General features: G+C 36.2%; 1 protein-coding gene and 1 pseudogene across 1 annotated transcript; one reads left to right on the forward strand and one right to left on the reverse strand.

Annotated features, from left to right (window-relative positions):
- Positions 1-2,471: 2,471 nt before the first annotated feature.
- LOC143530823 (protein FAR1-RELATED SEQUENCE 5-like) lies at positions 2,472-5,088 on the forward strand (annotated as a pseudogene).
- A 735-nt stretch (positions 5,089-5,823) lies between these two features.
- Positions 5,824-8,003, reverse strand: LOC143530833 (uncharacterized). The gene is made up of 6 exons (XM_077026266.1): positions 7,603-8,003; positions 7,257-7,516; positions 6,944-7,201; positions 6,667-6,850; positions 6,337-6,585; positions 5,824-6,259 (listed from the first exon to the last, which is right to left on the reverse strand). The coding sequence occupies exons 1-6, from the start codon at positions 7,987-7,989 to the stop codon at positions 6,167-6,169; spliced, it is 1,431 nt and encodes a 476-aa protein (XP_076882381.1). The 5' UTR covers positions 7,990-8,003; the 3' UTR covers positions 5,824-6,166.
- Positions 8,004-24,337: the final 16,334 nt, after the last annotated feature.

Here is a 24,337-nt window from a genome sequence, read left to right on the forward strand (position 1 = left end):
AGGCTCCGCCGTGGGACAGTTATCAACAACCTCTCGTCAAAAATGGCTCCGCCATGGGATGGTTATCAATAACCTCCGCCAAAAAAGCTCCGTCATGAGACGGTTATTAATAACCTCCTGCCGAAAAAGGCTCCTCCATGGGACGGTTATCAATAACCTCCCGCCAAAAAAGGCTCCATCATGAGACGGTTATCAATAACCTCCAGCCAAGTGACGAGCCACATCAACCAACGGCCAACAAAATGTCATAGGGGTAGAAGCAACTGATGTCAGTCAATAGCTCCCATTGTTAAAAAATGGAAACAATGGACTGGGGGCCTTGTAGAGGTTGGGTACTAAACCAATCCATAAATACATAATAGAGGCTTTCTCCGAGGATAAGGGACATGCGCCATACATAAGTCACATCGACAAAGCGATGAATAACATGTCCTCATATAATAAACATTCCCTGCACATTGGGAATGGTAGAGCCAAAGATATCGCAGGGCATGGGGCAAAAAGGAAGAATACTCATCGTATATAGCGTCCAGTCAATAAGAGATAAACAACACATGGTAAATAGTACTACATAGTACGACATGCCATAATAAGATAGCCATGACGCCCACCAACTCCCTGGAACACACGTGCAAGGGACATGATTGGTGGCGTGCCTGATAGGGCGGTTGATCATATTTCCTCTCTTTTTTCCAACGACTATAAATACCAACCTGCCTTCAAATGGTAAAGGATCTGGCATCTAATACTCTCAGCTCTCTCTTAATATTTATCACAAATAGTATACTGATTCTCACGACGGGAAAGGATGGTTACGAGAGTATCCCGCCATATCCCTCGTGACGAGCTTATGGTGTTCTATTTTGTAGGTGTGCTTCTCATTTGTGCCAAGAAAAAATATAACTCATCGAAGGAAATTCTAGATTATCTCCCTTGAACTAAGTAGTTAGACCTGAGAAGAGATTTCATGTTTGTTCAATAACATGTTAAGATATTTTCTAAGATTATATTATCTAAATAATACATGCCCAGAAACCTCAAAATTTTTATAAATAATTTTATACTCCATTCCATACTCGAATACATTTCAATTAACCTTTTTAAAACTGAGTTTCGAGTTAAATTCTTAGGGGAAATGATTAATTCTATTCGAATTATTTTTTTGGAAAGGACATCATCGTAGGGACCATGAGATCCACGATTATAGCATCCACATTTTAGCACCGGCCCATGAAAACCCATAATATCTTCTTGTTGGTCATGAATTCCTTATTTTATTCAACTCCTTTTCGTTAGTATTTAACAAATATAAATCTATGAAAAAAAGGTAGCGTTTATATATATATATATATAAAGGTTAAAATAAAAAGTAATGTTTTCATAAAAATTGTAGGAAGCATTTTCAACCATTAGACGATAAGGGTAGGATTGTAATCTTACTTTCTTTTCTTTTTATGGTATTTAAATATATAATTAATTAAAAATATTATACACCCATGATTTGTTCCTTATTAATCGATATGTAGTTGAATGTTAATAAAAAATAACCAATTGATTTGATATTATCATGCACGTTCTTCATTATCATCAAGATCTAATTATTAATCTTCAGTATTCTTTTATTTCTTAATCTCCGTCTCGTTTATTCATATCAATTAATCATCTTACTAATCTAACATGGAGACCTTCATGGATGAACATCAATTAGGTAAAATTCAAATATTATTTTTTGAATTTTTCGGACCCTGTATGGCGATGGCGACATGGAGTGTTATGTTATTCTGAATTAGGTTACGTTGTTATGTAATTCGTCATTATGGTTCAACACATCTGATCAGAATTACGATCTTATCGTAATTATGATGTTTTTTTATTTCGTATATACTGTACCGGTGATAACAAATATCTTAACCGCCATTAGGGTTCGTTATTTTCATGTGATCGATGTCTAAATAAGTAATAATGTTGTTCTTAGTGTGTAAACTGGTGTGTTTATTATTTGTTACGATTTGTTTGTTGACTATCTTGTTTTTTCTGTTTGTTTCTTCATTGTATTCTCATCAACCGTCAACTAGGGTTCAGAAGTTTGATTATAGTGTGTTTTTGCGTGTTATTTTTATTATAGTGTGTTTTAGACGTTAATTTTTTAGTGTGTCTTGTGCTGTTTTTCGATAATAAACTGGTGTGTTTATTATTTGTTTACGATTTGTTTGTTGACTATGTTGTTTTTTCTGTTTTGTTTCTTCATTGTATTCTCATCAGCCGTCAACTAGGGTTTAGAAGTTTGTTTATAGTGTGTTTTTGCGTGTTATAGTGTGTTTTTGCGTGTTTTTTAGTGTGTCTTTTGCTGTTTTTCGATTATAGTGTCTGAAGGCTGTTATTGTATTCTGCATTAATGAACTTTTTTTGTATGTTTTGCTTGTTTTTTCTATTATAATGTCTGTTGGCTATTTTTAAATTTGCGTAAATAAGTGTGTTATTGCTTGTTATTTTTAATTTTTATGTTGATTAGTTTTCTTGTATTTACTTCACAGATCCACCAACTTACCAAGAGCTTGGGATTCAAGACATCTCTCCCAATTCCGGCACTAAGACGTACACGCCAATTGTGTCTGCATCAATGATACCCAATGAAGGTATGTTTTTTGATTCTGTAGACGCTGCAGAGCAATTCTATAAAAGATATGCTTTAGCGGGCGGGTTTTCTATAAGGAAAGGCACACAATCGGTCGTTAATAACGTTGTTCGTCTCAAGTATTTTATTTGTACCAAGGAAGGGTCAAGAACTGTTAAGGAAGTTGACACGCTTAGTCAAGATTATAAAAGGAAAAAAGAGCGTAGGCGACCTTCTCAAAGAACCGGTTGTAATGCACAACTCCGCTTGGTTTTAAATGATAAAGGCAAATATAGGGTCAAATTTTTTGGCGAGGCACACAATCATCCTTTTGTTAACGAAAATGATATGCATTTTCTGAGAGCTTCTAGGGAGCTTACATTTACACACAAAAAGGTGATAGATGATTTGGCTAACATCAACATTGGTCCGGTGAAGGCTTTTAACATTATGCGGACCCTGTATGGTGGCTTCGATAAAGTTGGCGCAACAAAGTCTGATTGCAAAAACTACAAAAGAAAGATTAACTTGTATATTGGCGACTACGATGCTGAGATGGTTGTTCAACGTCTTATGGCGAAAAAAGACTTTTGTCCTAATTTTTCATGTGACTATATTACCAGCAAAGAAGGCACATTGAAGGGTTTATTTTGGGCTAACGAGTGTGCAAAGAGAAATTTCTATGTCTTCGGGGACGTTGTCTCATTTGATGCTACATATCGTCATAACAAGTACACAACTTTTCATTCCATATTACAGATTTTTTTCTTTTCAATTATACAAACAAAAGTTGTGTGTATTTATTTCGTTTTATATTCATTTATAGGTATAACATGGTTTTTGTTCCATTTACTGGAATCGACAACCATAATAGGAATGTTACTCTTGGCGCGGATCTACTTGGAGATGAAACAGCTGAAACTTATTCATGGTTATTGAGGTGTTTTAAGAGTGCTTTTGGTTACGAACCCCCTGTGGTTGTAACTGACCAAGACCCCGCCATGACGTGTGCAATTGAAGACGTTTTCCCAAATTCTAGACACCGTTTGTGCATGTGGCATATCATGGATAAACTATCTGGGAAGGTACAAACTCCATTTTAATTGTCTTCCACCTTTTTATTTATCACAATAATGATTATATTGGTTTCTAATTCTCTGAAAAAACATACATTCCCAGGTCGGTGCCAATCTATGCAACACTACCGACTTTAAGACTCGGCTTTGTGATATTGTATGGACTGATTCTATAACACCCGAATTGTTTGAGAAGGAGTGGGATTCCATAATGACCGATTTTCACTTAAACGACCATGCCTGGCTGAAAGATATTTTTCAGATTAGAGATTCGTGGATTCCAGCATACTATCGTGAAGAAAACATGTCTGGTCTAATGCGTACGTCATCAAGATCAGAGAGCAAGAACTACTTTTTTGGGAAATTTTGCAACGCAACTTGCACTTTGGTCGAGTTCTTGGCACATTTTGAAACTGCATTGGAACATCAAAGGCATGAACATCAGAAGAACGATCATGATTGTCGTTACACAAGTGCAAAAATTGAAAGTAACTACACTCTTGAAAATCGAGCTCATGAAATATACACAAGAACCATATTTTTTGATGTCCAAATAGAAATTCAGCAAGCCCTTCACAGCTGCACTTCCCGAAGCTACGAACAGGTTGGTGATTTTTTAAAGTTTAGTATTCGAGACATTGAGAATCTATCAGCTTCTTTTCACGAGGTAAATATTATACGGGCTTACATGTTATTTTTTTTTATATTTATTGTTTTATATATATAATAGTTTACTAATCATCATAGGTAATGATTCGCTCGGAACACGTGACTGTGTATTGCAGCTGCAAGTGGTTCGAGCAATTTGGCTTACTATGTCGCCACATTTTTAAGGTTCTCCACATTGGAGATATCAGGGTTTTCCCAAGGCAGTACATTAACCGTAGGTGGAACAAAGATGTCGTTTCTAATAGCCCGATGCGTTCTGCTGGTTTTGATGAGCCTAACGTAGACAACACTACCGATGTATATCGTGTTGTTCGGGATATTAATATCGTGAATGATCATATTATAAATAAACTGGTTACTGACATGGAAAAATTAAACCAGTTTCGTGACTACGTCAATGATTACAAAGAAAAAGTTGACGAGATTACGTTTGACGCCCCTAGACCTAGTAGATGAGACCGGTTTGAAGAACTCATTGGCGTCCCTCAACCAGATCAGATCAACATACGTGCTCCTATTGGTGTTAGGAATAAAGGTTGCGGGCTTCCTATTCGGTACAGGTCTTTACGAGAGCAAGCAATAAATCAACATAAATTGGATAACCCTCAACGGACGTGCAGAATATGTAAGCAACCAGATCACGATGCCCGTAATCATCATAAGTATGCTATAACCGGTGACATTTCAGCGGCTGCTACCTCCTCCCAAGTTGATGAGATGGAACATTAAGGTTCATTGTGGGTTTTAAACTTTGTTTGGTTTGTGTTTTATTAGCACATTATAACTTTTTTCCAATTTTCATTTTAGAAACAATGGTTGTTGAGTGTGTTTTTTTATTTTACGGATGCTCTATTTACTGATATGTGTCTGATCTTATTGTTCAGCATTAGAAAACATTTACGTAGTTTTATGATTGGGTAATAAGTTATGTTTTTCTTTGTTATTAATTTCCATTCATATTGATATTTTATACACTGAACACATCGATGTTCAAATTCATTACCTACAAACAGTTTGGTTCCTTAATATTACTCTTACTTTCTAATCAACACATACGACATATAGTGTTAAAATTCTGATTAAGGTGCTATGCATGTTCGAATTCCTTGCCTTCAAACACTTTGGTCTGTTAATATTACACTTACTTTCTTATCAACTTATAGGTTAAAATTCGGATTAACGTGTTATAAACTAAAACAGACTCGTCATTAACTAATACACGGATTTGCGTAATACGTTAACTACAACACACAACAACTAATTATACTACACACTCCTCATGTATTAAATCATCATCACATATTCTTAACATGTTGCAATTCAAAAACATTAAAACCCAAAACAAGTTCTTATAAAAACAAGAGTGTTAACATTAAAATCCAAAACAAGTTGTACTATCATTCAAACTTTTCAAATCCAAAAGACAAAACCAAAAGTTTTACTTTCAAATCCCCATAAAGAAAATACTTTTACCATAATATCAAGATAGCTTCAAGCGTTCAATTATTCTTGTCGGCGCTGTGTTTTCCAGTCCCATCTTCGCATCAGCAGACAAACTATCATACTCCATCATAACTTCCACGAACTCCTCCTTTGTCAAGTTGATTTCGCTCAGCAACATCTTCGCGACATACTTCCTTCAAAGATCGTTTAGCTCCGCCTTTTGTTTCCCTATAACTTTTCCACGAGCGTCAACCTCATCTGAGAGCCCACAATCAGCAAACCATTCATTTGTCACACAACCCTTAAAGGTCTGCATGTGTCTCATCATAAACACTCCACAATCGACATGGTTGCTTTTACTAGCCTAAGGTATATCCACCCTCGTCAGTGTTGATATGTTGACCTTTGATGCATCGGGGTGATCTACCAATGCTAGGTAACCAGCAAATGTTTCTCTCTGTGACAAATGTTATTAACAGCAGTTAACATAAAAATTTAAATAATAATGCCTGAACAACAAAAAAACACACATACCATCTTCTCGGGCCAGCCCTTATACATAAACTTGAATGACCCCATGATCCCTATATTATCAATAACAAAAGTCTGATGTGTCTTCAGGTTGAACGCCATTAAATAGAAGTGGTTTGTGTTTATAATTGGTATCAACACAACATCCACGCCTACAATGCTTCTTAGTCTTTGTGTTTCCAGATGCTTGTCCATTTTTTCCTTAAAAAATCCGATTCTTGTTGGTAGGTCTTTTTCATACTGGTCCGGTAGCTGTGTCATTTATCAACACAAATTAATCATTATTCATGACCAACAAAATAACACTACTAAATCAAAAAATACTAATCATACCAGCATCACGGCCGAGCAGAAAAGCCTATGAGCCGTGTTAAACTTTGAACGTATAGCTTCTTCGTGGTTTAACACACTTGCCCACGATGACATTACCGACACGTGCACCCATGTTTCCGGCCGTAAAGTTTCCATTATCACCTTTCGTATGCTAACCCCACCTCCCGTGCTAAATACAATGTCCCTGAATTAATGAAAATAATTATCACAATACATATAAAGTATATAATACCCAATACCTATTCATAATTAATAACACATAAACACTAAAACTTACCAATGGTTCCCGTAAGCCGCGAACACATACCCAGCCACCTTCGACTCTTGCTTTGTTAGTGTAGCTTTCAACGACACCGCACGTTTCGCATGCGGTGAGCAATAAACTTCGGAAAGGAACTTAAATCTCTGAGGTCTTTTAGGTGTGTTTACCTCCCAGTCCGGTTCAGCAACTCGCTTCCCTTTAGCTATAACAGCTAACGTCTCACGATCATCTTTTTTAACTCCAGATTTAAGATTGAAATCGGGCACAATAAAACTAGATTTTTTCTTTTGGGACGTAGACTTTATTGAACCGGATTCATATTTTGCGCACAACCCTTTCCATGCTTTCCCAAGTTCTTTGTGTCATCACTATTGGAGATGCTTCACCATCCCCATCTCCTTCATTATTCCCAGTCTCATCCTCCCGCTTACCTGTGTATCTAGCTAGGTTTTTATTCCACTGATCCTCCAACTCTTTAATTAAAAGGCTACCAGAATACTCATCATGTGCTTCATCAAACTCCCGACATATATCTCCGTATAAGTTATCGAAATATTGCATCAAATCCATCAACCGCTCTGCTCTTTCCTATTAACAAAAACACCCCAACACTTTAATATTTAAAATCACAACTTACATATAAAATAAACATATAAACTTTAATACTATCTTACCTCTTCATCAGTTTGTGTCGGCATATTTATCATTTCTTCACCTTTATCAAACCCCTCCTGGTGTTGCTCAGATTCAACAACAGCAACTTTATCATCCGTAAAATCTTGTTTTGTTTGAACATCAGCCACCTTATCACCATCCTCTCGTTGATCCGATTCAACAGACTTCTTATTGTGTTTTCTGATCACCATTTTGGCTAACTCCTTTTTCGTAAACTTAGCCACCTTTTTACCCCCATCAACATCCCCCACATCTTTATCTTGATTTGTTATCTTTTTAACGACCTTACCCGCTGATTTTTCAATTGTGACCTTACCCAGCCGTTTCTCCTCCAACATGTCTTGTAAAACTGTTAGGTCGTCGTCCACGAAAACCTTAACAGCCATCAACTTCTTGCCATTTTCCACACAATTAAACTGACTATTCGCGTACGCATACTACATACAAAATCAAACACCATTTTCAAAAAACAACAACATATAACAGTTTAAAAAAAGACAGGTAACAGTTGGGTTAATAATACTTGGAGTAATAGTTTCAAAACAAACAAGATTGTAATCAAATACGTACCGCTAGCAAAATCATGGACCCGTTGTATTCTTTACTTTCGTTCCATTTCTCGCGTCTCCTTCGCATAACTGTTATTAGGTACCGACACCAATTCAACTCCCCCAAGCTATTTATGTCTCTAACTACTGGTAGAAATTTTTGATTAACCGTGTTATTCCCGGTAATATCACCCATATATGTCCCTAGAGCAACCAGAAAATTCATCTTGAAATGCCAGCCTTATCCCTCTTGGTTTTCACGAACTCCATAAATTCTATAGGACAAAGTCTTCCCTGTGGGTTTTTAAAGTAACTTCTCCATCTTCCCACAACCTCATCCTCAGCTCTAGGCCTCAACGTCTCCACTATCTCATTACTTCCCCTAGGGATCCCTAGCTTGCTTTCTACAGGTGTCTCGGTAATTTTTACTTGTTTGTCTCCCAAATTGAGTATGCTACTACTGTGGTCATAGTTTCTAACCAACCAGTAGCCCAACCCGGTTGGTATGTTAGCTATACTCATTTCGAGCATACTACCAAAACCCATACTAGTTACAACTTTTTTCTGCTCATCAGTTAAATTTGTGATATACTCGGGGAACAATCTATGTTTCACCCTCGGTTTAATCTTTTGACCAACATAGTCGTAAAATGCTAACATTTATTTTCACTCAATTTTCCTTTTTTCAACATCTTATCACGTGGAGTTACAAAGTCGTCATATGTAACACCCCGCAACCGCAGCGGAAACGTAAACGGGATGCAACAGACACCTCTGATATCAACCACATTGTTTATAAAGAAAACTGAATACATTAATATACTTCAAATTGCATTATCTTGTATTTCATTACCGTCTAGGTGATACACGCATCATACAATACGATACACAATTCTATTTGTTATAATGTATCCTAACATCCTCCACGCAAATCTTACACACATCAAGCACTTAGCACGTAAGCAATCACTTCATCTTAATTGTACCTGAAAAGCACGTGAGAAAACGGGTCAACTACGAATAGTTGGTGAGTTTCACAACTTTAGTAAACAATGATAAATCCATATCATAATATAATATTATCTGGGGACACTGTTAACCCAGTACTGTACTCACTCCGGGGACAATGTTAACCCGGGAACACTTCTAGGGACCCCTGGGGACACTGTTAACCCAGTACTGTACTCACTCCGGGGACAATGTTAACCCGGGAACACTTCTAGGGACCCCTGGGGACACTGTTAACCCAGGACTGTACTCACTCCGGGGACAATGTTAACCCGGGAACACTTCTAGGGACCCCTGGGGACACTGTTAACCCAGTACTGTACTCACTCCATACGATTCCCGTACAATCAAATATTTATAAATACACGCAAATCCATGCGTTCAATATGTACTTAAACATTTAAATAATAACATGCTTTCCGCCCCGGGAAAATATTTGAAAACAATTCAGAAAAAGGGGCTCGTGAAACTCACTTTAGCACATGCAAGCAGGTAATAACGATCATTATCAATTAACGCGCCCAATCAGTAATATGATCCCTAAGATCGTTATTATACACTTATTGTTTATATAATCTTTTAACTGTATCAACTGGCACATCTGGGGACACTGTTAACCCAGTACTGTACCCGAAATACTTCTCCGGACTTAGATTGTGATGTCGTTTAGAGTTCAACAGTCAAATTTTCTATTAATTCGTTTTCCCCGTTTTGCGTGCCCAGCACGGTTATCCAATTTTATGTTTCAAAATGAGTTTGGTCGCACACGACCCGAAAATAGTTGTTGACTGATAACTTAATTAAAGTGGTGAAATTATAGCTCGGTTTAGACGTCCCGTTTGGCCGCGGAACCCGTTTCCGTCTTTGGCGTACCGGAAACTGTTAAAATAGGTTAAAATTACTCAAATCATCCGAATTATTTTCGGATGATTTATTTTTACTTGTTTAACTCATTTATATGAAAATAGTTCATTTTTAGGGTTTTTATACACCAGTCAGCTCGCTTAAGCGAACTTCACCGGTTTACGCGTTTTAACTTTAAAAGTTTGATAATTAGCACAAATACTTATCTGTTTACTCTTGGATCTTGAAATTTTGCACAAATCACTTTTTAACAGTGGAGAATTTTATAAAAATATTTCCAGAATTAATTCTTAAATTTAAAATTTATTTATTTATTTTTAAACACCATTTAACACTAAATATGTCGTAAATACCAAACCATCTTAAAAAAATCCCAAATTTCTCCTGGATGTCCCCTGCCATCCACATAGTCCCCTGTAATTTTTCCAGAACCAAAATCTTCATTTACATGCCATTTTCACTAAAACCGAGCTAGAAAACCCTAGAACTCGTTTAACCGACAAGCCTACTTAGACTTCTCCAACAGACCTAAACTTTTGTGTGTGACTTATAAATGTTATAAAAAGCTTTTCTGAAATTTTCCAGAATTTTTCATGATATTTAACTATTTTTCACCATTTTTGGCCAAAACCGAGCATTAAATTCACCAAAAATTCATCCTTTGTCCAAAAATTACCAAAATTTCACAGAACTCATATTTTCATGTGTAGATCATCCCTGTAATATTTCATGACCTAACTCTACACGAAAAACAATCTGTCCAAATCACACCCTTATACAAAAAAACGAACTACCTTGAGTTTCTAGCTTCAAACCGCAAGAATCTCGCTTTCTAGCCTTTGTTAGCAACTAGATACAACACCTACAAGCACAATAACACCACATCAAGCAAGTTACACCCACAATCAAGCCAATTCTTTCATGGTTTCGGTTATGATATAAAAACAATGATTCAACCGTAATAATTCGTTTTTGGTTCGTTTAACTCCTTTCTTAGACCAAGATCCCTTGTATAACCCGTATACATCACTTGATCATGCAAGAATCGGTTCCATCTCGGGTTTTCACCCTTTTTCACTTGGAAACCTCCTTTTCTTGCAAGAACACTCAAGAAACGAACATAAACACGTACATAACACAATTTTACCTCGGTTTTTCTTGTCAAAAATCTCGGTTTTTGGCTCTTGGTCTTGAGAGAATTGGAGGTTTGTTGAAAAAGTTGGATGAAAAAAGAAAAATGAATTGGGATTGTGGACATTAAGTCCGATCGGGATTTTTGGATGGGTGGGGTGGGACCCACAACTTCATTTGTGGCCACATATTCAGATTCTCGTAATCCGGATAATGTTTTGGATAATCTGGTTTAGTTCGTTTTTCGGTTAGAAGTTTAATTCGGCTTAAAACGAGGCTAAAACGGTCGTTTTTCGGCTAAAAATGAAATTTATATAAAACCGATTTAAAAACTTAAACCATGACATTTATTAACTTAAAACGTCATATTATTAGTTATTACGCATCTTTTTCGGCTTGATCGATCGTCTCTTGCTCGGTTTAGTATTAAAGGTTTCGTTTAACGTACCGACGTACTATTAAATCGAAATCCTTTTTCTGTGCTTTAATCCACTTATCCCGAAGCTTTAATACTTCGTAACATCACTAAATATCATATATCTCGTCTATAATTGAACCCTCGATTCATTCGGGTTTCAATAACTATCGATCGTTTGATCGCATATTCAATACGGTGAATTATATATTCACGTACATTCAATACAATGAACCATGTATTCACGTATAATTACCTTGGTAACTCATGTGCCCGACATTACATATGACGTAACTAACGTCTACCGGTTAGGGTATACCTGGTTTCGTCGGAATCGTTATATTCTCCCCCCGTTAAGAAATTTCGTCCTCGAAATTTTACACGCCCAAATCTCCTTTCGAGAGAAAGGTGGGGGTTTTTCCTTCAGAATTCACCCTCGCGTTACCAAGTATAATCTGGTCCTCGCTGTGAATTCCACTTAATCTTAATTAATAAAGCTTGGTATGTCCAAACTGTTTAGTTTTCCCGTCTACTATCTCTACGGAATTAGTTATGATATCAAGCATGTCTTCTATGAGTACCTCTATTACTAGTACTTTCGTTGCCTCATCGCTTAGGCACTTTTCAATCCGTATACATGGCAAAATATCCTGTATAGTACTTAGCCCCTAGAGTACTTTAATCGATAAACTAAATGACCAACCATGGAGATAGTTCTCATGGGGTCCAATTTATTAAGAAGCTATTTTCGGTTTTGCCAAACCTCATATCACCTCTCTCTAAGGTGATGCCTTAAAATGCCTTGTCACCTCTATTCAGGGACAATGGTTTCCTTTGAACGTTGGCATAAACCCTTTGCCAATCAAGCGCTACTTTCAACTTGTCTTAAATATTATAAATCCGATTGGTTGTTTCTCGAATCAATTCAAATCTTATGGCTTGATTGACGCCCATTTTCAATTTAACAAATTAGTGATAATTACTTCACCCATAAAAAGCTTCAAGCTCTCGATGCTTCCTTCCCCGCCTTCCAATAATGGAAGTAGGATGACTATTTTGATCTGAGATAATTGAAAATGGCACTCCACAACGAGATACCATTTCACCATCAGGAATTTGGGCAAGAATTCATTGTAATTTATTCCCACTATCATTGGCGAATTTTCTGTCGTTGTGGCGTTCCCTAGGGTTTTCGGTGTGCAGCCTTATCTCTTGCATAACTCAATATTCACCAACACACGTAACCATATCTTTCTCCAAACTCGACCATTAATAAAAATCCTTTCAGATATCCGTATCATCAATAGTCAAATCCGATCCCGGATGTATGGATTATTTCGATCTATGCGCTTCGTCAATGATTAATTCACGAAGGTCATGGAGGGTCGGGATCCAAACCCGATTTTTGAAGTAGAGAATTTATTTCACGCGCTGTTCGAATTTCTCCTCATTGCCGTAAGATTCCTTCTTTTCCAATTGTTCCTCTTTCAACGCCTCACGTTGAGCGACTCGAATCAGGTTCGAAGGTTCGACTGAACTATCATCCCCAGCACTCGCACTCGCAATGGCTTAACCCGATCTTTCTTACTCAAGGCATCGGCTACGACGTTAGCCTTGCTAGGGTGATAACGGATGTCACAGTCATAATCGCTTAACAACTCGACCCATCTTCGTTGCCTCATATTCAGTTCCTTCTGATCAAATATGTGCTGCAAACTTTTATGATCGGTGAAGACGGTGCACTTCGTATCGTAGAGACAATGTCTCCACATTTTAAGTGCGTAGATAACCGCTCCCAGTTCTAAGTCGTTTGTAGTGTAATTTTACTCGTGTACTTTTAACTGTCGGGAAGCATAGGCTATAACCTTAATATAATGCGTCAACACGCATCCTAACCCTTTACGCGATGCGTCACAATACGCGACAAAACCATCGTCTCCATCGGGGAGACTTAAAATCGGCGCTTGGCACAATTTTAATGGTTTCTATCTTATTTGGATCTTTGTGAAATCTTTGTTGCTTTACAACATGACCAAGGGATTATGCCTTCTTTATTCAAAATCACATTTTGAAAACTTCGCGTATAGCTCTTCTTGCTTTAACACTTCCACAATTTTCCTTAATCGTCGTTCGTGTTCTTCTTTACGTTGCGAATATATCAAAATATCATCAATGAATGTTATGACAAATTTGTCAAAATAAAGTTTACAGACTCGGTTCATGAGTTCCATGAATGCTGCCGGCGCATTTGTTAGCCCGAAAGGCATAACTAAGAATTCATAATGGCCGTAGCGAGTCCGAAACACTGTTGTTGCAACGTCTTCCTCTTGGATCTCTCATTTGGTGATAACTATATCTAAGATCAATTTTCTAAAAATAAATTGCCCCTTGCAGTTGATTAAACAGATCATTCACTTCGAAGAAGTGAGTACCTACTCTTGATCGTCACTTTATTCAATTCTCCCTAATCAATACATATCCTAACACTTCCGTCCTTCATTTCCCAAATAACTCTGGTGCACCCCATGATGACTAACTAGGTCGTATAAAACCTTATCCAACAATTCTTGTAACTGATTGAATAATTCTTGCATCTCGGACGGTGCAAGTCGGTAGGATGCTTTAGCAATAGGGCCAGCTTGAGGTATTAAATCGATTCTGAATTCGACCTATCGGGTTGGCGGTAATCCAGGAAGTTCTTCTGGGAAAACTTCTGGATATCTAAGTATCACCGAAACATCTTCTATATGTTTTCTTTTAAATACTTTGGCAATCGCGTTTGTTTAATACACCGCGTCTTCTTGTCGTAAATATTATAACATCTCAAGATGAGATTAGAGTGGTAACATAATACCGTACACTTTTCTCTGTATCTAATCGCTTGATCGACCGAAAGAGAGCTTCTAATCATCTTCTTGTCCTATTTGATCTCAGCTTCATGTTGAGTTAGCCAATCCACGTTAACTATTACGTCACAACTTCTTAACTTTACCGGTCGTAGGTTAATAAGGAAAGGTTAATCGTTCAGAATAATAGGACAATTCCGAACAATTTAATTAACCATTAGGGATTTACCGTTAGCGATTTTACCGTATGGGGTTCTATAGTTTCACTAATCGGTATCTTTCCGAATGATAGGAGGTTAGCAGGAACTAACTTCTATCGACGACCGTAAAAATATCACTGAAGCCTATTGATTTAAAACTAAAACGTACTTAATACCACTTTTGGATCATGACGTGCTTTATTTGAATTACTCACAAAAGCACGGCTCCTTGCTTGATCAGAGGTTGATGCTTGTCATGAGGTTCATCTTCCAACAGCACCTTGGTTCACTTTGGGCAATTTCTCTTGAAACGTTCTGTACTGCCACATTCATAGCAAGTACAACTGTTTGACATAATTTGATTTCTTTGGATGGATTGTTATTGAAGTTGTTGGGTTCGGAGTGGTTGTACACGAATGGGTTGGGGTTGTCGGTTCACATGGCTTCACTTGGTTCTACAATTGTGGCATTACGTCCATCTTTACCACACCTGTGGCCTACTATCACTCGACATTCTTCTTCCTTTATCATTTCTCTTCTTTAACACTCGACGTTTCACCTAACGTCCTTCCATTCCGCTTCCCATAGAGTCAAATATATCAAGGTTGGCTTGTGACACAACCCTTCCAAATGTTGTATATTTTACAGGGTTGACTATACTCCTTATCGATGGAGTTAGTCCCAATATAGCGCTCACTTCGCTTAGTTTCAGGAGTAATTAGCCATGTTACCAGACATGACAATTCCTTCAAACGATTAGCGTGTTCTATGTGATCAGCACACAACATTTCGATCTTCCATAACTCAGTTTCCAATCTCTGAACTTAATTATTCGAATAAAAGTGCTCTAGCACAAGAATTTTAAATTCCGACCATATCATCTGAGTAATAATTTTCTAACTGTAATTTTGTACCATCGTGTTCCATCACGATACAACATAATCTACCAACATATCTGTAGCATATTTCACTACACAATGTTCTAGACTCTTACCAATATCCTTAACCATTTCGATCTTTTCTATCCACTCGCTAATCTATTCCTCCATTTACCATCGGTGGACTATTAATAATTTCCTTAACACAACCAATAAACATATCCTTCATACCGGATCTAATTCATTACGACTACCATTCATGTTTAGTTTATAACTAATACTTGTAGTCGTAACAGTATTCAGTGGTACAATATCACTCTTAGTAATAACACTAAGAATTGAAATATTCATAATCATGTGATTGCTCGATCTATAATTCTGCGATCACATTTGCATCAACACTAGCAGTGATCTGTGATACGACATTCGGTATCATCATCTGCTATCTTTGAGCAATCAACTGAATCATATCAATCTCCATCATTGGAGTTACTCTTTTTATGTCATTCTGCCGTACTCATCTCGTACGCAGTAATCAATATTAATCTCACCGTTTAACTCGTTACCAGCTCAATCATAACAACATGTACACATACACACCAAATATTATCATACATATTACACATACCAGTATCTAGTATATATATGTCCCACAAATATGATATCACATGGACTTAACCTGACGTCGGTTAACGTTTAAATATGTTTCATAACCCTTGTCACCAACCGACATATAGATCTTTCTCCACAAAGATCAACGTTTAATATACTTGATTTCAATATCCTTCTGCATGTCAGCATAGCCGATACATGCTCACTGTGAGCATCAAACGATTACGTACCACGGTGTTATAATATCCGTGTTTATTCGTATATCCGGCATACACAGTATACCACCTACGAACGAATACCCAACTATGCTATAATGATTCCAACACCTCTTTGTGTATGGGTAATCATTCTATTCGAGTATACATGGGTATAGGCATCTAACGGATGTAAGGTTAACATAGGGAGTTGCAAGGTTCAAGGTAATCGCGCTACATGGGTTGCCTTCACATATTATTAATTACTATTATGGGAAACTCTATCACTTGCTCAGCTAATGTCCTCAGGCGTTCTAGGTTTGCTAAAATCAGTAATTCTCGATCTGGAGGTGGTATGTCTCATATGTTTGAGAGTGAGCAATACATATATATATTTCTATATATTATTTATATCTGCTCATTTATTATCCATTTTATTATTATTATTTTATTTTTATTTTAATGGAACAAGAATGGGTTCAGGTACAGGTCCGTCCGTACGTGAGGGTCGGCGGTTCGGGTGAACATATGGGGTTATTAGGATATACGGTACCGGTGTTGGTAGGGTAAGGGATTTATCAATTTTGGTTGGGAGTGACGGTTACTAGATATTTCTAGTTAATGTCAAACGGGAGATCTAACTTGGTACTATCATAACTATGGCCCGATAAGTCAGACTCATTATCAACAGATGCTCTAGAAATTTCAGCATCCTCGGTACTTTTATTATTTCATCCCCCGGTTCCTTATCCGGGTCCCATTTCTCAATACATGTACCCACAAGATATGCACGTATATATATATACACATTAGCACACATAAATAATATTATATACTTTACACATATGTTGCCATTTTTACCTATTAATGTACCCCGTGACTTCCCCTGAATTCCCTCGTGCGGACAAGTCTGTTATTATGTTCCGGACCATATCAACTCACTTGTCCATCCAAGTTCATCCAGACCTCGTCACTATAAATTATTAGTTGATATTCAGATCCTATAATACTTGAGCTACTGGTTATATTTTAGGTATCTTTTAAAGACATCCTAATTCTTTTATAACCAATGGCTCTGATACCAACTTCTGTCACACCCCGCAACCGCAGCGGAAACGTAAACGGGATGCAACAGACACCTCTGATATCAACCACATTGTTTATAAAGAAAACTGAATACATTAATATACTTCAAATTGCATTATCTTGTATTTCATTACCGTCTAGGTGATACACGCATCATACAATACGATACACAATTCTATTTGTTATAATGTATCCTAACATCCTGCACGCAAATCTTACACATATCAAGCACTTAGCACGTAAGCAATCACTTCATCTTAATTGTACCTGAAAAGCACGTGAGAAAACAGGTCAACTACGAATAGTTGGTGAGTTTCACAATTTTAGTAAACCATGATAAATCCATATCATAATATAATATTATCTGGGGACACTGTTAACCCAGTACTCTACTCACTCCGGGGACAATGTTAACCAGGGAACACTTCTAGGGACCCCTGGGGACACTGTTAACCCAGTACTGTACTCACTTCGGGGACAATGTTAACCCGGGAACACTTCTAGGGACCCCTGGGGACACTGTTAACCCACTACTGTACTCACTCCGGGGACAATGTTAACCCGGGAACACTTCTAGGGACCCCTGGGGACACTGTTAACCCAGTACTGTACTCACTCAGGGGACAATGTTAACCGGGAACACTTCTAGGGACCCCTGGGGACACTATTAACCCATTACTGTACTCACTCCATACGATTCCCGTACAATCAAATATTTATAAATACACGCAAATCCATGCGTTCAGTATGTACTTAAACATTTAAATAATAACATGCTTCCCGCCCCGGGAAAATATTTGAAAACAATTCAGAAAAAGGGGCTCGTGAAACTCACTTTAGCACATGCAAGCAAGGAAAAAGTCCGATCGGGATTTTTGGATGGGTGGGGTGGGACCCACAACTTCATTTGTGGCCACATATTCAGATTCTCGTAATCCGGATAATGTTTTGGATAATCTGGTTCAGTTCGTTTTTCGGTTAGACGTTTAATTCTGCTTAAAACGAGGCTAAAACGGTCGTTTTTCGGCTAAAAATGAAATTTATATAAAACCGATTTAAAAACTTAAACCATGACATTTATTAACATAAAACGTCATGTTATTAGTTATTACGCATCTTTTTCGGCTTGATCGATCGTCTCTTGCTCGGTTTGGTATTAAAGGTTTCGTTTAACGTACCGACGTACTATTAAATCGAAATCCTTTTTCTGTGCTTTAATCCACTTATCCCGAAGCTTTAATACTTCGTAACATCACTAAATATTATATATCTCGTCTATAATTGAACCCTCGATTCATTCGGGTTTCAATAACTATCGATCGTTTGATCGCATATTCAATACGGTGAATTATATATTCACGTACAATCAATACAATGAACCATGTATTCTCGTATAATTACCATGGTAACTCATGTGCCCGACATTACATATGACGTAACTAACGTCTACCGGTTAGGGTATACCTGGTTTCGTCGGAATCGTTACATCATCTGAGTCAACAGTGCCAGCTGCATTTAGTTTCAACAAATAAGAAATTAATTTCAATTAAAAACACTACCTACTACAATTACTTAATTTCAAGTAAAAACACAATCTACTTCAAGTACAAACTTACTTTTAAAAAAATTCTCAACCAAATTTGTCGCCCGGCGTGACGAACTTCCTTCCATTTCATTTTTTGTGTTTTCTACAACAACACACCAAAATTAAGTACGTAATGACTACAACTATAACAATATGAATATGAATACCTTTGAAGTTAATCTCTTTCTTCACCTCATCCCCGTAGCCTAGACCCTTGAAAGTGGTATTGTATGCTATTCGTGGGCTTCTCCTAACTAACAAACTAAAAAACAATGTGTTAATTACAAACCAACATCAAAACAAACATAAACAAATAAATCATCTGACATAAAATAAGAACTAACAGACTAAACGAAAAGTTAAAACACACACACCTTTTTACACACAACCTCAAAACACTTAAACCACACAAACATGAGCAACCAGACCAACTACACACAACCTCAAAACACTTAAACCACACAAACCTTTTTACCGGAATAACATACACCAAAAACATAAAAACCAGATTAAATTTTTTTTTGGTATCTCACCAGACAAACATAACACCTCACACAAACAAAACTTTGTAACACATCAAATAAAACCACACCTCATAAATCAACAACTAAAACACACAAAACTTTGTAACACATTTCATAAAACAACAACTCTCGATCACCAAGTAAAAACACATCAACTAAAAAACTCAAACCCAACATTCGCTGCATGTTCAACTAAAAGTCAAACCAAGTAAAAACACATCAACTAAAAAACTGAAACCCAAACAAAAAACTCAATCTCCAACATTAAACACACTATAACATACCACACACTGCCATCAATAAAAACACATCGGGCCACAACGAACAGATAGGCCATGTAACTGAAACCCTAGAAATAGGGGGTTTCAACTAAAACGCTATTACATCCTAAAAACACACATGTATCCTTCGATTTTGCCACCCTAGTGTTCAATTTACTGTTCTTCTTCTCCATTCTTCTTCACCTGCATGTTCAAATAAACACACCCTTTAAAAGACCGAAGTTAACAGACTTTAAAACCCACCAACGATTAAACAAAGACACACCAGTTTGAATCGATCACCCGATTTGAAAGACGAAACCCAAAATTCTTACCTTCGTCTTCTTTCTTGTAAATGGCAGTGGAGAGAGAGAGAGAAAGACTCAGTCTGATGGTGATTGTTTGTGGACTATAATCGTCTATGGTTGAATAATATAAGACGATTAGATTATTGAGTGTTTTTTGGAAGGTCGATCAACTGATTGCATAGAAATAGGAGCTTCCCCGATTAATAAGTTGACAATTTGCATGATATAAATACCTAATATCCCTAAAATACCCTTTAACACACCAATATCAAGTGTAAAATAAGACACTCCTTATTTTAGTCCATCTTCTAATCTTGACTCTTGATTAACAAGATCTAACAACCCAGATTGCTTCTTACACTTTTTAGAAAAACTCCTCTTTTTACAATAACCCATCCCTATATATATATATATATATATATATATATATATATATATATATATATATATATATATATATATATATATATATATATATATATATAACTGTCTACCATGAAATCTTACATGTCGCTCTCAGGTTGCGCCCCCATTCTTTAGAGCCACCAGATTGCTTAATTTCTAAATGGAGGATTCTCATGCATTTGACCTGAAATCACGGGTATGGGTCTTACCAAACCTAGATAGTCTTTAAATGATTTATAACATCTCATTTATTTGTGAAACTCTTTCAAAATCAAACAATAGTTTTCGCGGGTCATGGTTTTCACCAAACCCGGATAACCCTTAAACGGGTTATAACATCCCATTTATTTGTGAAATAACCCTTAATCATCAAAGAATAATTTCCACGAGTTATGGGTCTTACCAAACCCTAATGGCTCTCAAATGGGTTATACGATCTTTTTTATTGTTAAATACTTTCATCATCGAACCCTAATTTAATTTATCTTCTTCACATATTCTCCATTGCTGCTATATCATCTCCATCGCCAATTAACTTTCGATACTAGCCACCATCATCAACTACATCAACGTCCCCTTTTTCATTAGACAAATATTTGTGTTCATGTTTGTTCATTTAAAAAAAATATCATGTTCGTGTTCGTATACTTTTGTTGCTTAAAAATCTAAAAAACCTACACATCTCAATTGAAAATACCCAAACGCAAAAAAATATAATAACAAACTAATATATATGTATTAAATTAAAACAAACTACCTTAAAAAATTAAAATAAATCATCATAAAATAGCAAAACGATTAAAAACAAAAATTTAAATAAACTCCCGTAACACGGGAGGATCAAACTAGTGTATATATATGTGTGTGTGTGTGTGTATTTCAAAGTTTATTTGATTTTACTAATCTCTGTCGAATGTTATTGGTCGATAATAATCCTTATTTACTTTTTCGCCACAGTGGTCCCATAGTTAAAAAGGAATGATCCCCCGTTAAAAAGGACTTAACGTCGTTATAGTTTTTCCGAATTTTAAACTAATATTTTAGGGATTTTGATCGGAATGAGAATACGAGTCGACTAATGTAAAACTTAGTTCGAAATGACCCTTCAAAACGACGAAACAATGCACCTATTCGGGTCTTTGAACTTACAATTAATAAAAATTAAGTCGTTTGGATCAATGTTTCGAGCTAAGTTTTACACCAATCGACTCGTATTATCCTTCCGATCAAAAACCCTAAAACATTAGTTTGAAATTCGAAAAAAAGTATAACGTCGTTATGTTCTTTTTAACAGGGGACCGTTAGAGGCCAACGTTCTTTAAATTTGTGACTGTGACGTGCTATAAAATGAATAGAGGTTATTATCGGTCTATACCATTAAATAGAGATTATTAAAATCTAATAAACTTATTTCAAATGATACAATGAAAGATAGCTTTTAGCGTTACTAAACTCCATCCATATTAGGAAGGAGAACAAACAACAAACGGTGGGTCTCTAAGACAAAGAATCGCACCAAACATAGATGACACCTAAACAACGAGGTTTGTGAGTTGTGAAGTTAGTATAATATGAGTTTTAGGGTGGTTGGAAAAATTAGAATAGAGTACACCATTTTGATATTAGATAATACAAAAAGGACACTAGTTTTGCACTATAGTGCGGTAAGGTGGTTTGGAAAGGGGTGTACGCGGAGTAGTTTGGTGTGGTTTTGGGCTAAACCGAAATTTTAGTTTATGGTTTTTTCAATCACTAGGTTTTGGTTTTTCGATTTTCATTTTGGTTTTGGTTCAGTTTTGGTTTCGTTTTTTTCCGGCTTTTGCCCGCTTGAAAATTTTAGGCCGAAAATAATGAATAAATTTTTAAGTATTTTTGTTGATTATTAACTAAGTTGCTATTATACATTTGGCGAAAAATTATTTGAGTTATATATTTATTAAACTCTTGTAAATTAATTAGAAAAAAATAAAACTCAAGAATTAACTGAATTCGGTTCGGTCTTTCCATGCAAAATCCAAACCTAACCATAAGTTTAGTTTTTACAAAAATAAAAAACAAACCATCGGTTTGCGTTTAGGTTTGGTTTTTTCCGGTTTCTATTTTTAGGTTTTTTCGGTTCTAGATCGGTTTTTAAGTTTGAGTGTAAAAAAGTGGTCGATTGTTCAATATCCATAGTGTATAACATTAACTTTTGCATCAAAATTTTGTGCTAAACATACAAACTGTGCGTTTTTGTATGTAGGTTTTTTTATTGATATGTCTAAATGGTATATGAAGTTCTTAATGAAATATTAAATTTTTTTTATAAAACTGCTCAAATCATGTGTAGTGGGTGGAGCTCCTATGGAAACATTTTTCGTCATTTAACGTCACGTCATATTAGGGACGTTTTACAACAAAGTAGCGTAGTGGATGGTGCTCATTTTAATCATTACCTTATTATTATTATTATTATTATTTTCTAAATAAAAATAAAGCAATTAAAGTCGAATCATTAATCAATGACCAAGCTTCTTCCATCACCTGACGTTGTGTTGGAGGCACCCCCATACCACATTTCCACCCAAGGCCCCTGCAAGAAGATGTTCCACGATGCTTTGGGGGACTTTTGGATGGGTATGACGCCTATTATGCACGATATTACCATTATATCTACCTTTCAATAAAATATTAACGTATAATATTAAAATATGTTCATTATTGATGGGAAATGTAGTTAGGTCATAAATTCCATTTGGTGTTTTGTGGTGACATTCGTTAATCTCCTCTTTGATGTATTACAAGTTCATTAGACGTTGATTATCATCTTTTTCTTTTTTCATTAAAATATCCCGGATAATAAGTAGACGGGAGAAAATTACAAACCTACCCAAAGAATAGATCATCAAATGCAAGTACAAGATTAAAAAAAGATAAACATATGAAATAACCAGACGAAACAAAACAAAAAGGTGGTGAGTCAAAAGGGAGCAAGATGATGACAAACTCCCATGAACGATCTGAAAACCCGATGCAGTAGACCACAAATGCAAACCGACCTAACCATCATCTCGTTGCTTCAAAGTCCCGTATAATCTGTCAATAGCGGAACAATTTCTACCAATACCGATCCTAACTATATCTCGTCCCCTATAAAGCATCGAATAAAAGAATACAGTGTTTTCTGTCTCATTTTTTTTCCAAGTGTTCTCAAAATTTTAAAATCCAAGGGAAAAAATTAAACCACTTACGTAACTTAGTTAAAGAAAAAGAGCCATGGATTTTCCCTCTTGGATCCTTGTATAACCATTTATTCTTTATTTCTAAAGCATTGTGTTTTAATAAACCAACATAGCCTAGCCAAGAAGAAGTGGAGTAAAAAACATGTGTAATGTTACATTCGTTAAACTTTAAACCCGAAACCTGACATGTTTTAAATTTTCGGATCTTAGTATGTAGTAAATTATATTTTTAATTTATGAGATATTTTTCGTTCCACCTATACAATGTTAATCCAAAGCTCCACTTTATGTATCTTATTATACGGTTGCATTTTATTCAAGTCCAGGTGCTGTTAGTGTTATGAAAAATTAATAATAACAACTATAAGATGATTTTCATTGTGTCGTGCCACGCAACAGAGCTACCTCCGTGCTCCGCACGGCGCGGTAGTCTAAGTTTATGGTCCCCGTGCAGCGGGAGAGGGTTTTGTTAAATGTTTTCTTGATTGACTTTCCATTAACTCATTTTAACACAATTTTAAATGATTTCAAAGGTGTTTCAATTCATTGTTATGGTAATAAACTTATTTGAATACATTCGTTGTGTTTCAACTCAACTTTTACTCATATATCAACATGTGGGACAAATTGCTTATCTGCTATTGTATGT

Source organism: Bidens hawaiensis, unplaced genomic scaffold (genome assembly GCF_021521415.1).
Source record: "Bidens hawaiensis isolate Kalapana, Puna unplaced genomic scaffold, B.hawaiensis_p1.1 tig00000670_1, whole genome shotgun sequence".
In the NCBI taxonomy this organism is placed as follows: domain Eukaryota; kingdom Viridiplantae; phylum Streptophyta; class Magnoliopsida; order Asterales; family Asteraceae; genus Bidens; species Bidens hawaiensis.